General features: G+C 31.5%; 1 protein-coding gene across 5 annotated transcripts; it reads left to right on the top strand.

Annotated features, from left to right (window-relative positions):
• The first annotated feature begins 2,927 nt into the window (after positions 1-2,927).
• On the top strand, positions 2,928-7,084 carry LOC145020303 (transcription factor, putative (Protein of unknown function, DUF547)). 5 transcript variants are annotated; one of them, XM_078976722.1, is made up of 12 exons: positions 2,928-3,547; positions 3,642-3,742; positions 4,087-4,194; positions 4,333-4,449; positions 4,534-4,774; positions 4,862-4,989; positions 5,424-5,779; positions 5,856-5,955; positions 6,038-6,097; positions 6,199-6,282; positions 6,398-6,502; positions 6,643-7,084. In XM_078976722.1, the coding sequence occupies exons 2-12, from the start codon at positions 3,683-3,685 to the stop codon at positions 6,946-6,948; spliced, it is 1,665 nt and encodes a 554-aa protein (XP_078832848.1). In that variant the 5' UTR covers positions 2,928-3,547; positions 3,642-3,682; the 3' UTR covers positions 6,949-7,084. The 5 variants fall into 5 exon arrangements, with proteins under 5 accessions (XP_078832848.1, XP_078832855.1, XP_078832849.1 ...); XM_078976721.1 differs by having other exon boundaries at positions 2,930-3,547; positions 3,645-3,742; positions 6,386-6,502; XM_078976720.1 differs by having other exon boundaries at positions 2,930-3,547; positions 6,386-6,502.
• Positions 7,085-13,044: the final 5,960 nt, after the last annotated feature.

The raw sequence follows: 13,044 nt of genomic DNA, 5'->3' as shown, positions 1-13,044 counted from the left end.
TAACTTAATTTTTTTCTTAATGAATTAACGAATCATTTTCAATCTCTCTCTCTCTCTCGCTCTCCCCCCCCCCCCCCCCCTCTCTCTCTCTATCTGATAATAAACAGACTAATGTACTTTGGACTTCAACAGTACATTGAGACAACTTCTAGTCGAACATCATCAATGATATTTGATATTTTCAAAAAGAAACACAAGATTAAAGAGACTTTTGTAGGTTTTGTGAAAGAACTCAAAATCTTTATGATTTTAGACGAATCGAAATCCTGAAGGTTGGATTTAGGCATGTTCTTTGCACTTGTAGCTTCGATATATAATGGTTTATTGGTAAAAATGGTGACGTTTGATTCCTTTTTATGGAGTATTTTAAATAAATAAAAACACATGGATAAATTGCAAATAAAAGGGTTAATGTTTTACATTATATAAAAGTATTACGATTAGTTTACATCCCGTCTTAAGAAACAAGCAAATTAATGAAAATCTATGGACAAACTGATATAGTTTCATTCACAGAGTTCGCTTCCATGTTTGATAATTCTGATTGGGGTTTTCATTCACATAGTTCACTTCACTAGTTATTGGTAATATGATAGTGGTTTACAGGAATCATTGCAAGTAATTCGATGGAGTTTAGACCTTCCACATTGGTCCTTTCAAAATTTATTTGCAATGCCACTAGTGCTAACAAAATTGTATCATGGAAAACCAACGAATATGTTACCAACCGAACCATGAAACTTCATAACCAATATATTTGGTAGCTAATATGTTTGGTTGGTAACACCGTACCAATTTATCAATGTTGGTACGGTAATGGTACAAAAATTGGAATACCATGGTAATACCGTACCAACCAAGTCATTATATATATATATATATATATATATATATATATATATATATATATATATATATATATATATATATATATCAACTGTTAATTGTATTTGTTGTTTATAGTTTTAAATGTATTTATTGTTTACAGTTTTAATAATATTATATTAGTCATTTGGTCGTATTAGTCATTAGTTTCTACCACGTTAAAGCACAATATTAAAACGTTACTTTAGCATTACTTTAGTAGAATTCTTTCGTAAACTAAAAGAACTATGTAACTAATTTCTATACTACACATCAAAATCCCAATGCCTTTGCTTATTTTTAAATTTTACAATAGAAAATTAAAAGAAGTTGGTATATACAATTACCAATTTGTACCAACCAAACTTGTTGGTAGCCAAATAAATTGGTACCAAGTATACTTGGTACGGTACCGGTAGCAATTTTTTTATACCAATTATAATTGGTTCGATACACAGTTTAAAAAAAAATGAATTGGTACCATACCAATTCCACCCCTAAATGCCACTCACCAAAAGAAATTAATATCACTTGTACTTCAACTTTCAATTTGTGAAAGCATTGCAAGTGTTATATGTTAGTATAAGGTCTTCGATTTTCGTCCTTGATAGGTTCCTGTAAAGTAAGATTAGATGCAAACGATGTAGCTGAGGCTCGAGTTGGACTCGATTCCCTTAAACAGATTTGCCGTCTGCTCCCAGGGTACAACAACCTAAACAGTATTGTGTACTGCCGGAGATAACCACTTGCCTGAAAAGATGGCCGGAAGCAGAAATGCAGAGAAGGAAGAAGAAGAGTAGTAAATTCATTCGTGTGTCTGAATGAGAAGGCAATGGTCTTCTTTTATAGTCGAATTATGAAACGAAAAGAAATCACTAATTGATTGAGCGTTTAATGGCAATAAATGTCTACGGAACCAAGATTTGTACCCCCCTGCGCGCGGGTAGGAATTGTAGCATAACCATAGACATAAGCTTGTAGGCCTTCCATGCAATGAAGCTTATAAACCTTGTTGAGTTTGGTCTTTCTACCAATGTGAGACTCATTCCCACATTCCTCTCTTTTGCTAAACTTATTCTCAAATACCCACCTTTGAGTATCGATATCTCATTCACTTATACTCTATTTTGGACATATATTATATCGTTTCGAAGCCCTCATGGAGGAGAACACAAACCCACTTAGAGTTCGTTATATGTACAACATATGTATATATTTATATATGTCCAACGTTAGTAAAAAATATAAATATTTTTACTAAATTTCCAACATTATATATTAATATTTTAATCAATCATATGATGTCTCTAAATGAAATAGGGACATATACCTTTTTAATCGACATAATTCGTTATATATTATTTTTTTAATTAATAATCACATTCAATGTCCACATGACATTTGAAATGGCTTGCAAGCACCATCACCAATGTGGATGCTATTAGGTGGTTGAGGATGTATGACACGGTCTTCATATCTAGGACGATGGAGGATGCATATTATGACTATAGGGTTGGCCGGTTAGGGATGAGGAGGAAGGAGAAAAAAGGGATGATGAATAAGGTGTACATGGTAGCCGAATATGAAGGCAATGACTTTTTTAAAACATATAAGTTGTGAGGTATTGAAATATTTTAGGGTATATATTTGTACAAATCACAAATTTGGCAATATTCGGTCGAAGTACATATTTGTATGTAACAATTCAAAAGTTAGATTTAACTTCTAATGAATCAACAATGTAAGGTTTTTTAAACTACGAAAAACCAACTAATAGCGTTTTTGATAGTTACAAACCCTATGGACCAATCTCGAACTTTTTTTTTTCTCTAAAATATTACGATAATTACAACCTTTATATATTCATATCATTATTACCAAAAGCAGCATAATTTTTTAAATTAACACATTTAACGTGTTGAAAACAACGTACGACCAAAATTAAACTATTTTCATGCATTTAAATAAAAGTCGTCTTCTTTAATAAAACAGATATTCTCATAAAGCACAATTCAATAAAATATATTTTATCATTTTGGATCGACATCTATAACCTATCATTCCCAATAGCAAAAAAAAAAATGAATCTAAGGAGTAAAGGTCATGCTTGCACTGAAAACTGAAGCGCGCACGTTAGTCCATGATGGCGCACAAGAAGCTCAGTGTCACCTTCTCCTTTTTTCTCCAATTGTAAAATCCTTCTTATGATTCTGTGTGTATATATACAAACACAAACCAAATCGCATCTACTCGGTTACAGAAAACATGGGACTCTGCTATCATCTCTCTTTCTCTTTCTCTTTCTCTCTCTATCTCTCTGGTTTAATTAATTGAATTAACAGGAAGAAGCATACAGTTGTTTAGGAATTAGGCCCCCTTCCTCTTTCTCTCTCTGTCTCCTCAACCACACACACAGTTGGGTGTTCATATCTTCATCGCTAACGCTCAATTGGGTGTTCTTTTTTCCGACTTTCTTATGCGTATATATGATTCCCACAAATCGAGGCAGGCAGTTTGCTCCTGAAGATTGGATTTTTCAGGGCTGAGTATAATTGCTTTCGGTTATTTTCCCGCGTTTAGTTTCTCTTTAGGTAATGAAGCTTTCGTAATTAATACTCCTAAAAAGAATGGATTTGATTTAGAAGAACAAGAAAAAGAAGACGAACGACCCATTCCATTAAAGGTCTGGTTCATCTGTTTTTATTTAGCCTCTTCATTTAATACTCTGTTTTTTTCTTTTGACGGAGTTTGATTTGCTGTTTTCTGTGATGTTGCAGCAGTGTACATTAATGTTAAGTTGTTGTAATTATCTATAAAGATGAATACCAGAGTAAAGACGAACTTGCGACCCATGAAAACTTCATTCAAAGATCCAAAGGTAATTCACTAATTCAGTCATTTGTTATTCCAAATGCGTGAACTCGATTATCTTCAATTCGATTGATTTAAAGAAACTCGCAAATGGGTTTTCGGATTTGCATCAATTCCAATCTGGGTTTTTGATCATGATTCCCAAAAGTAATTACGGGTTTCTGTGAAGTGTTTTTCACATAATCGAAAAAGTTGGCTACTTTAAATCTTATCCACAATAAGTATTGGATGAAATTCTTGTGTGTGACTTTCTTTATCGCATTATGATTCTTTTCTTGTTGAAACCGATTGTAATGTTCTTTACTTACTTTTTTTTTATTTTATTTTTATAAATATTAAAAAAAAAAAAAGGTTGATACGCAAATGCAAATGGAGGTCGAGAAAACAAGCACAAGCACAAACACAACCACTTCCAGAAGAGGATCAGTGAGAGAAAGAAAAATGGCATTGCAACAAGATGTACCTTGCTGTCACCATTGACTTTTTATTTAAATTTTTCGAAAGTATTCGCTAAGTAGGGTATTCAATGTAATATCTCAATTATTGTATTATCATTAATAATAATAATATTATTTTTTTTTTTAAAATTTATTTCAGGTGGAGAAGCTAAGGAAGAGGCTTAGACATGAAGAGAATGTTCATAGAGCTTTAGAAAGAGCATTTACAAGACCTTTAGGAGCTCTTCCACGTTTGCCTCCATACCTCCCTCCTACAGTTAGTCTTAAATCGGAATAATAACTATTTTTCTTAATTAAAATCCTTTTTTTTTTAATAACAAAATTGTAATTTTGAATGTAGACATTAGAGCTTCTAGCAGAAGTTGCTGTTTTGGAGGAAGAAGTTGTGAGGCTTGAAGAACAAGTGGTTCATTTTAGGCAAGGTTTATATCAAGAAGCTGTCTATATTTCGTCATCTAAAAGAAATCTTGAAAATTCACTTGATTTTCAAGAATCAAGTAAAAACAAGTCATCGAAGTTATCTCCTCAAATTGAGACCAATTCATCAACAACCCTTGTCGAAAACCCACCTATCATTTCAGGTAAACTTTTTTATTTCCTAAAAGGTAACTATTTGGTGAAAAAAAAAATCTTATTTTTTCTTTTTTTAATAATCTTGGTGGAAAAAGAGAACCAATCACCAAACGCCACGAAGAACAAGCACCGATCTCCAAATCCCAAATCTCATACGCCAGCAAAAAAATCAGCAGTTGATTCTAAGTTGACAGGGAAGCGTTTAGATCCTAAAAAATTACAGGTGAATTTAGTTTAAATTCCACGATTTATGTTTAAAAAAAGGATATTTATAAAAACGATATGACATTTAACAAATTCACAATTTTTTTTAACCATTTTACAAAAGTACTACCAACTTCCCAATTGGTCAATTACAAAATTCAAATTGATTTTTTTGTTTGACTGCAAAAAAAAAAAAAATCTTAATTATTTATTTCGGAATAATTTCAATTTTCTTTTAAACTTTTTTTTAGGCTTTTTGTGGTAGATATATTTAATATTTATCATTCATAAATTATTTTGCCAGTTGGGCGCAACTTAAATGTTGTGACATTGGTCGTGATTGGTATAAGAAATAGTAAATTATAAAATGTCACATCATATCATATGATGGTTATTTTTATGATTATTCCCTGAAAAGAATGTATATGCATTTAATGATTTTATTTTGTTTAGTTTGAAGGTAAAGTAATGGAGGGTGTAAACGTAGAGGGAAAAACCAGTTTATTTCAAGAAAAAAGATTATTATCAGGAGACGATGATCCAAATAAGATTTCTGAAAGTATTTTAAAATGTTTGATGAACATTTTTATACGAATGAGTTCAACAAGGAGTAAAAGTACAACAGAAATGACACATTCATTGACATCGAATGAAATTATGAAAGAAACAGCATTTAAAGATCCATATGATATCTCTTGTGAATTTGAAAAAAGAGACATTGGTCCATATAAATATTTATACGCCATCGAAGCAACCTCCATCAACAAAAACCGAACAACAAATTCTGTGTTTTTAATACAAAGATTAAAGTAAGTCGTATTAATTTTAAATTCGTTACTTTATAAACCAATTTCTAATCCATTTTTTCTTTTATTAATTCTCTAGGCTTCTACTTGGGAAACTCGAATCGGTAGATCTAATGAGTCTCACCCACCAAGAAAAACTTGCTTTCTGGATTAATATTTATAATTCGTGCATGATGAATGTAAGAATTTTCAATTTTTTTTTTTTGATAGATTTGCTTAAATATTGAGAAAAACTAATCTTTAAATCATACAATATATTAGGCATTTCTTGAGAATGGAATACCAGAAAGCCCTGAAATGGTTGTTCAACTAATGCAAAAGGTATTGTAAATTAAAAAACGTACTTTACATTTATGTATATAATTAATATTCTATAAATTGTTTATTATGTGTACAAAATTATATAACTGTTCCCTACTCAGGCAACAATAAATGTTGGGGGACACTTTTTAAACGCAATCAGCATCGAACATTTCATATTGCGACTTCCTTATCATTCAAAATTTGTAAGTTAAATTCCTTTCATGGTCCAAATCTTTAATGAAAATTTAGTTTTTTTTTTTTTCTTTTTTCCTTTTATATATAATTTTCTTGAAATTTATTTATCAGACTTTCGTGAAGGGTGTAAAGAATGATGAGATAACTGCAAGAAGTGTATTCGGTTTGGAATTATCAGAACCACTTGTAACCTTTGCTCTCTCTTGTGGAAGCTGGTCATCCCCTTCTGTAAGTTGTTGTAGATAAGGCTCATTAATTAATCACATTCTTTGTACAAAAAAAAATATGAAAAAAGAATGCAACTTTTTATGAAATCTTAAAAAAAAAAAAAATCACAACTAATCGATACCCATGATTTAAAAATGAAGGTGAGAATCTACACTGGCTCTCAAGTTGAAAATGAACTTGAAATTGCGAAAAAAGATTATTTACAAGCTGCGATTGGGATTTCAACAACAAATAAAATGGTGGAAATTCCAAAACTATTGGATTGGTATATGCTTGATTTTGCTAAAGATATGGAGTCTTTATTAGATTGGGTATGCCTTCAATTACCAAATGAAGTTGGAAAAGAAGCAATGAAGTGCCTTGAGAGAGGAAAAAGCGTGCCACTTTCACATTGTGTTAGAGTTATTCCCTATGAGTTTCAATTTAGGTACCTTTTGCACAAATAATTTTTTTTTTTCCTTTAAGATTGTTGAGTATAGATTTGTAAACAGGTTTATAGCATAAAATGGAAGTAGATATATATATATATATAATCCATTGTAAGTATTATTCAAATTTATTTAATGTATTTGGATTGAACAAGTTTTTTGTTGAAGAAATTCATGAAGATGGCATATATTAAATGCATACAATGTGAATCAGTGTTATTCCCAGGTCCCATTTTCGCCTTGAATTCATTTCATTCTGCATAACAATCACCCATATCCATGTGTCAGCTCTTTTAATATATATATATATATATATATATATATATATATATATATATATATATATATATATATATATAAAATCAAATACTAGATAGAGAAATCACTCAAAACGATGTGACGATTGAGAATTGATATTCATCTGATCGACAAAGTGTAAAACGGTCTATCAACATTAGTGTTGGGAATCAGATATCAGATATGATATGCATATGATCGAAACAGACTATCAACATTAGTGTCGGGTATCAAATATGATCAGATAAAGATGGGTATGGGAAAAGTAAATGATATATGGTGATGTTTGGTTGAGGATTAATGGTAAGTATTATGATAAAGTGGCCAAAAAGAAAAAGGGAAAGGGAAATGGTGGTGGTCCTTGGTGGAAGGACAAAGATAGAATTCTACTACAATGACAACCCATGTAGCCATATTGAAGCAAAGAACAAAAAGTGGTGTCTCTTTAAATATTTTTTTAAAGGAGTAGGGTATATCGTACTGTTCTTTCGTATTCAAACATAAGTGTAGTAATTTTGTTTATTTATTTTATTCATTGTAATTTTGGAAAGAAGTAGGATGGGTGGTTGTTGATTCATACTCCAATGGTGACACAAGGTTACACATTTAAAGAAAATGGTACTTTGTGCTTGTCTTACTTCAAGTTTGATGACTTGTATCATATGCCATTTTCTGCATCTTTGTCATTATTAACATAAATGAAAGAGAAAAAATGTATATATACGTAAAATGTTATTGTATTGTATTTGTGGAGCAAACATCTAAAGTTCATATTATAAAACAATAACCGTATATAGATTTGCAAGATATACCTATTTTAAAAAATTATTTACACCATGTGAATATAAAACTATACACATCATGAATTTGATTGTTGAGTATATGGAGAACGATGTATTTTGGTCCGAGTACACTTGATTTTTGCTGGTTTAAGTTTGATAGATTTTTTTTTTTTTTTTTTTTTTTTTTTTTTTTTTTTTTTTTTTTTTTTTAATTAAGAAAGATGTGGTTAGATAAATTGGTATTTGTTTTAGGATAGCTCTTATAGACTTATACCATTAAATTTACAGAAATACTTGCTGATATCATTTATGGTTTCCTGAATGAGAAATTAAATATCATTCTATCTTTTGTTCCTATCAATCCTCCTACCTATTTAAATAATGACATGTATCGTATTAATATCTTAAAATTTTATTAAATGAGCATTAAATGTTAAACATATCATCATTTAATTGGATAAGAAGATATATAGAAACAAAATATAGAACGATATTTAATTTGTCTTCGTGAATACAAAATATCTCTCGACTATTTTTAAAGTAACCCACAATGAGCTAATTGTCACAAAAAATACAAAATATCCGAAAAAAGTATTTACATACAACGTATAATATGCATGTATTGAATAATTTTCATTCATACCCATCACCCACACATAATAAACATAATAACCAATGGATGACAAAGTTTATTAAAATACATAAACATAAAATACGTACGGAATACGTAGACACAAAATAAAGTGATAGTAATATAGGTAAAAGTATAACCGTACAACACAAAAATATGAAATATGTAATTCACCAATTAAATATGAATGGAGGATAGATGTATGTCATATAGCTCAAATGGGTTTCATGGGCTCGTGTGGTTGTATTGTTTGTGACATATAGTGTTGGGGTTTAAAATGGCAAACATACAATTAAAGATGAGAAGAAAATAAAAAAAAGAACATGCTAATTATTGCGGTTCACATGTTCAATATAATCGTGTTATGTTAACATGACAATTAAAGAGATTATTATTTTATTTTTTTATTTTTTTGGGTGGAATGATACATTTCTGGAACCTACTTCTTGAATTTATCAAACAAAGCTACCTTTTGGCCTCTAAAATTTATTCGTCTGAATCTACGGATTATGGAATCTCTCTAATGGAGATCAACTTCAGTATCAAATTCCACAGCTCAACATATTTTACATATTTTTGCCAATTGATATCCCCACATGTAAACATATCTCCTATATAATTGTAAGAGCTTAGTCCAAAATCAATAAAAGAGACTAGCTAGTGAGCATGGGATTATGTTATTTTTTAGACCTATTATTGTGTTCTCGCTATATTTATGTGTGTGTTTGTTTGTTTTACTTTTGGTTGATGTATTTTTTTTGGTTATATGAGTGGACGTTTATCTTTGCAGGCTTACTCTTTTTCTTTTCTCAACGATATGGGTGTTATTTGAACTCAAAAACTATAAATTATTAGGAGAGGATCTCAACGATTTAGAGAACAATGTTGGATGAATTGATTGCACTTGTATTATATATGGCAATCGGATTTTGAAGCCCAAGGACGATGGGCTTTTGTTACAAGTCCTACACCAATTTGTCCATAAACACATTGGCTTTCGGCTTTCCAAAATAAACCATATCTTATTTTTCTTTTAAAATAAGGTTAATCTTATAAAATTTTCTGGATTAAATGTCAAACTTATTTTTTTCCTGAAAAAAGTAAAGTTGATATTTAATCCGAAAAAAAAAAAAATATAAAGTTTTTATGAGATCAAACCTTTAAAATAAGTATATGTTATTATGTTTTGCTTATTAATAACAATTATAAAATATAAATGATACTATTTTAATATATAAATAACTAATGAAAATTTAAATATCTTACCGATAATTAAAACAACTGCAATTGGGCAAATGCTCAATCATCCTCGATTCTAAAAAACATTATAAACATAAGTATATCCTTCAATACTAATAAAATCATTTTATTTTTGTATTTATTAAAACCATTATATTTTTAGATCATTTTTGGTCATTTAACTTTTAACTTTGTATTCATTTAGTCACTTAACTCATTTTAAGTTTTAAAATATCACCAAACTTTTGGATTTGTGCTCATTTGATCACCTAACTTTTTTTTATCACTTAACTTTTGGATTTAACTTTTTTTGATCACTTAACTTTTGGATTTATGCTCATTTAGTCACTTAACTTTTAAAATTATGCTCATTTAGTCACCTAACTTTTAAACTTGTGCTCATTTGTAGCTGTATTTCAGAAGTTTAATGACTAAATGAACACAATTTTAAAAAAGTTAGACGACTAAATGAGTACAAATCCAAAAGTTAAGTGACCAAACCAAAAGTTAAGTGACTAAATGAGTACAAAACCAAAAGTTCAATCACATTTTAAAATTTAAAAAGAATTAAGTGACCAAATAAGTACAAAACCAAAAGTAAAATAACCAAAATAAATTTTTTTAGTTAAATTAATGTCTCGCAATCAGGTTATTTGAAATGACAAAACTTTATAAAGAATCTAGCAAGGTACTAAGCTAAAAGAGTATGACTAATTTATGACATGAGAGTTTCAGAGTCAACTAACCCAATTAGTAATAAGCTTCATATTCCTGTTAAATAACCAGAAAAACACTCTATTGTTATGAAAGCAAGGATATAAGTCTTTTTTGTAAGCATTCCAAAAACATTGTTGTTATAAAATCTCCAAATTGCCCAAAAAGTAGTAGCAATAACCACATGTAAGGACTTCCTTTGCAAAACTATATTTTTTAGTTGTGAGATGCATGTTTACGAGTGACCATAGTTAGCAAACTCATCAGTGGAATCTCCCACAAATGCATAATTTGCCTCCAAATCTCCACTGCTATGGAGCACGTGAAAAATGTATGATTCAACATCTAAACGACAATTTCTACATAGAAGTGAATCAATCTCAGTGCCATTCAATAGTAAATTTCATAGGTAAATTGTTCAAATTTACCATTCATGCACATTTATAACTTTGATTAGAACAAGATTCTTCTATTTAGTAGCATTTCCATCCACTGCTAAGGTAATTTTGTCAATCAGTTAAATTGTTGGGGTAACCGTTCAATCTCCTCCAGATCCTACTCCCAACGTCATTTATCCCTTTGATTAGAGAAACCTGTATTTTGCATAAGACTTAGTATGTCTTTTTAACCAACTGCTTTCTCAAATTCGCACCTAGTGTGTCTTCACAAACACATATACCAAACAACCATATGTTTTTTATCTTCCACTGTGGCTTAATTATTTGTATCGAACCTATACATCCTAGAAAACTGAATTATAAAAGGAGTTTCTCTTATCCAAATGTCATTCTAAAAGTATTCTTGTCATCACCTACTTTTTTGGAATAAAAGGAATGTAAGTCTAATTACATTATTGTAACATCCCAAAATTCAAGGCCAAAATTTTCATTTTTAAATATGTTATTATAAAACCATAAGTATAAAAACATTCATAATAACAGCTCTCATGTGAAAACCAAAGGGTCGATAGTCTAGCATGTTATCATAAAAATAATATCAGAGTGTAATCTCAAAGATCTCATGTGCGGAAAACATAGTGTGATGTTCTACGATCGAGTCGGCTCCTTTCTTTTGAAAACGAAGTACCTGAAACCAAAACTGAAAATCGTAAGCACGAAGCTTAGTGAGTTCCCCAAATACCACATACCATACATATCCACTGATCTACATATACCGTGAGCCATACATATCAGTCATATCAAATAAGTTGCTATGGGTCGAACATAGTCTTGCCATTATGCTACGGGACGCTACATGGTCTTTCTTTCCAAGCCTGGGGCCACCCCCTCGGTCTTACAGAAGAGTGCCAAGAGCCACATCCTGGTCTTCCATGCAAGCATCACAAAGACAACTAGCATACATACTACTCTACTTAGCTATTTAACATACAGTGTACCAGGAGCTACCTCCCGGTCTTTTATACATAATAGCATATATTGTGCCAGTAGCCACCTCTTGGTCTTTCATACATAATGCCTAGGGAAAACCCCCGGGTCTTCCTACCATACATAATAACATAGAGGGTGCCAGGAGCCACCTCCTGGTCTTTCATACATATTGTCTAAGGCTAACCCTCGGGTCTTCCTATCATACATAAACCAAATAGGTCGGTATTAGTGCCTTCGACCCATACAAACAGTCAGGAGACTCACCTCATACTGCTGAAGTCTTGCTGATACTCCTCTGACTGGTAGCCGGAAAATCCTGAACTGCTGCTCCTTCGGCTCCCCAGTCCCCATGCTATCAATACCAAAATAACACTTAGACCAAAAATACCCTCAAAGGTCAAGCTAGGTCAATTCTAGACAAGGTCAAAGTCAACGCACCGAGTTGACTCAACTTCCGGGTTGCTCCATCAACTCGTCGAGTTCCAAAACTCAGAATCCTGAATTCGCGACCCAAATCATCGAGTCAACCCTTGACTCACCGAGTTTCCTGGCTACTCATGGTCACAAATTATCCCATCAACACGCCGAGTCACTCCTTAGACTCGTTGAGTTCATTCATACAGAATCAGAACAAACCACCTCAACTCTTCAAGTCCTTTCTCGAACTCGTGGAGTTCCTCGGTCTGATGAGCTAACTTAATGGGTTAAGCCCTTATACATCCGATCCCAACTCCAAACTTTGAATACACCTTGGAAATGACCTTATAAGGGGAAAGTTTCCAACTTTACTTGAAAATACCCTTGCTTGAAGGATTTCATTCAAACCCTAACTCTTAAGGACCTAAATCTTGGTCCATAAGTCACCAATACACCATACTAATGCATCCAAACATAGATCTGGGCCCAAACATCTCACAACCATGCAAAGCTCCAGCCTTTTTTCCTCCATACATGGCCCTTTGAGCTAAAAAGGCCAAAAGAACACTCTAATGCTTGCATGGGGACTCCTATGGCATAAATCTTGCACCTTTATGTCATAATAGTCCTTAATGGTTCTAGATCT

The sequence above is a fragment of the Lactuca saligna genome, chromosome 1 (genome assembly GCF_052625555.1).
Source record: "Lactuca saligna cultivar CGN05327 chromosome 1, ASM5262555v1, whole genome shotgun sequence".
In the NCBI taxonomy this organism is placed as follows: Eukaryota; Viridiplantae; Streptophyta; class Magnoliopsida; order Asterales; family Asteraceae; genus Lactuca; species Lactuca saligna.
Note: the sequence above shows the minus strand (reverse complement) of the source record. Positions and strands in the feature narration are given on the sequence as shown.